The sequence below is a fragment of the Trichoplusia ni genome, chromosome 8, assembly GCF_003590095.1.
Source record: "Trichoplusia ni isolate ovarian cell line Hi5 chromosome 8, tn1, whole genome shotgun sequence".
In the NCBI taxonomy this organism is placed as follows: domain Eukaryota; kingdom Metazoa; phylum Arthropoda; class Insecta; order Lepidoptera; family Noctuidae; genus Trichoplusia; species Trichoplusia ni.
This window is the reverse complement of record NC_039485.1, coordinates 3372615-3374579: the sequence shown is the minus strand read 5'-3', so window position 1 is coordinate 3374579 and position 1965 is coordinate 3372615. Positions and strand designations below refer to the sequence as shown.

Genomic DNA, 1965 nt, shown 5'->3' with positions numbered 1-1965 from the left:
TCATCCAAACTTTATTGTCTTCTTTAAGTAATTTACTTTATTTAACTAGATCGCGATCGTCATACCACCTTGAACTAGACGAAGCTGCAAAGGCGTGACGTTAAGATGTAAACTAAAAATATTATACAACATGAAATTAGGTACAGGTTCGATTAAATGGTTTAATTATAAAGAATTGTTTGATTCAGTACCTAGCCCAAGGAAATGAAACAATTTAAAGTGACGTATATTTTATGTACAATGTTCATAACCATAGATTTAGAATTACATGACGTGATTCTTTATTTAAGTTCATAACTAAACGCAAACGCAAAATCGCTGCGCTAATGTCAGAGCCAACGTTATAATAACATTGTAAATAACCTACAAAAAGCACAATAACACTACACTTTAGAATAATTAGTTGCCTGCCTGCTTGAAAATCATCTAATTTAGTAAGTTTTTGCATTTCGCTACAGATGCACTACTTATTCGTACTTAATATAATATGCTGACGGCAACAGTATGTTCTGTTGTCTTAACTTAAAAATATTAATATTCTTATATGTTTATTACATTAGTTTTCTATTGATTATCAATTTTACATGTGGTATTGTACCCGAACAATACGATAGCAGAAGAAAATCGAATAAGTATTTTATCTTCAGCCTTTCTGATGTTTCTTTTTTTTTTAGGCTATGGCAAGCACAGGTCCTTTCTCAAGCAGTACAGCGTTTTGTGCGCGATGTGGTTCGATTCTGCCTCTCTTACAAGAGTTTGGTTCAGTCAAGTGTTATGCTTGTAAAGCCTCATTTGATGCTGAAAGTAAGTTTTTTTATGTGTCTGTTTGTAAAAGTTTCGCTATGCTGATGATATATGCCTAATATGAGAAATATTAAATTGACTATTAACTTGTAGTCTAAGGAAGATGAAAAATGCTTGAATATGAAAAAAAAAAATAGTGATTAAAATTCCTCATTTATTTTTTCAGATTTTAACAATCTTAAATTTAACTACACAATACAATTCAATGCGGTCACAACTGTTAATAACGAAAATATATTAAATAGCGATGGGCCTGAGGGACCCGTTGTGGAGCGGAAGTGTCCTAAATGTGGTAATGACCGAATGTCATACGCTACACTACAGTTGAGGTCTGCTGATGAAGGGCAGACAGTGTTCTACACATGTATATCTTGCAAGTAAGAGACTTAATTTTTTATTTTCACTTTTTAATATTAAATATGATACATAGTATAAATATTGGGATTGAAATTTCCAACCCCTAGTTAGCTAATTGAATTACCAACCCATAACTACTGTGGTAATCAGTGCTCAAAACTAGGGGCTTGTGCCCAACAGTGGAAAATTAATAAGCTGTAAATTGTGTATATCCGACACTAGAGAATTCATAAAAAAAACATATTTAAATTAAATCTAATTACAAGCTTTATAATAAAGATCTAAATACTACTAAATAGTATATCAATATATTGTGAATTCAGTAGATATAGCTTAGCTCATATCAAGTAAACTAAGTATAAAGTCAAATATTGCTTTTTTTTCAGATACAAGGAGACAGAAAATTCATGAAGAAAATGTATTTCATGTCGTAAATGTAAGGTTACTGTAAATAGTCATTTTAAATATATTTTTAACCATATACAATCTTTATTTTTCTTAGTAGTGTATAGTATGATAATAGTTATTTTCGTATATAGTAGTCTGAAGATAGAGAACCCTTATCACTGAGTAGTAAGGTTGATTTTCGTAGTTTGTTAAATGTTACATAACTCACAAATACTCGAGGATTAGCATAAAATAGTTTAATAAGTAGTAGTAAGCAGTAGTTGTAGTTTAAAGCAATTACTATATACCGTTTGACTGAAGTAAAGTCACGGCGTTATGAAATCTCTGTGATGGTGCTAAAAGCGTATTTTTTTATAATTTAAAATTTTTGTAGAACCCAAATATTTTATAGATGAC

The 1965-nt window shown here is 30.4% G+C and overlaps 1 protein-coding gene across 1 annotated transcript; it reads left to right on the top strand.

The window, feature by feature from the left end:
• The first annotated feature begins 288 nt into the window (after positions 1–288).
• LOC113496645 (DNA-directed RNA polymerase I subunit RPA12) lies at positions 289–1642 on the top strand. Its single transcript, XM_026875924.1, has 4 exons — positions 289–434; positions 675–804; positions 971–1181; positions 1548–1642. The coding sequence occupies exons 2-4, from the start codon at positions 678–680 to the stop codon at positions 1570–1572; spliced, it is 363 nt and encodes a 120-aa protein (XP_026731725.1). The 5' UTR covers positions 289–434; positions 675–677; the 3' UTR covers positions 1573–1642.
• Positions 1643–1965: the final 323 nt, after the last annotated feature.

Excerpts from the sequence above, each read along its gene's own strand:
- LOC113496645 (XM_026875924.1), top strand. The coding sequence starts at position 678 with ATGGCAAGCACAGGTCCTTTCTCAAGCAGTACAGCGTTTTGTGCGCGA. Across the intron at positions 805-970 it reads AGCCTCATTTGATGCTGAAA|ATTTTAACAATCTTAAATTT; the intron begins GTAAGTTTTTTT and ends TTATTTTTTCAG. Across the intron at positions 1,182-1,547 it reads TACACATGTATATCTTGCAA|ATACAAGGAGACAGAAAATT; the intron begins GTAAGAGACTTA and ends CTTTTTTTTCAG.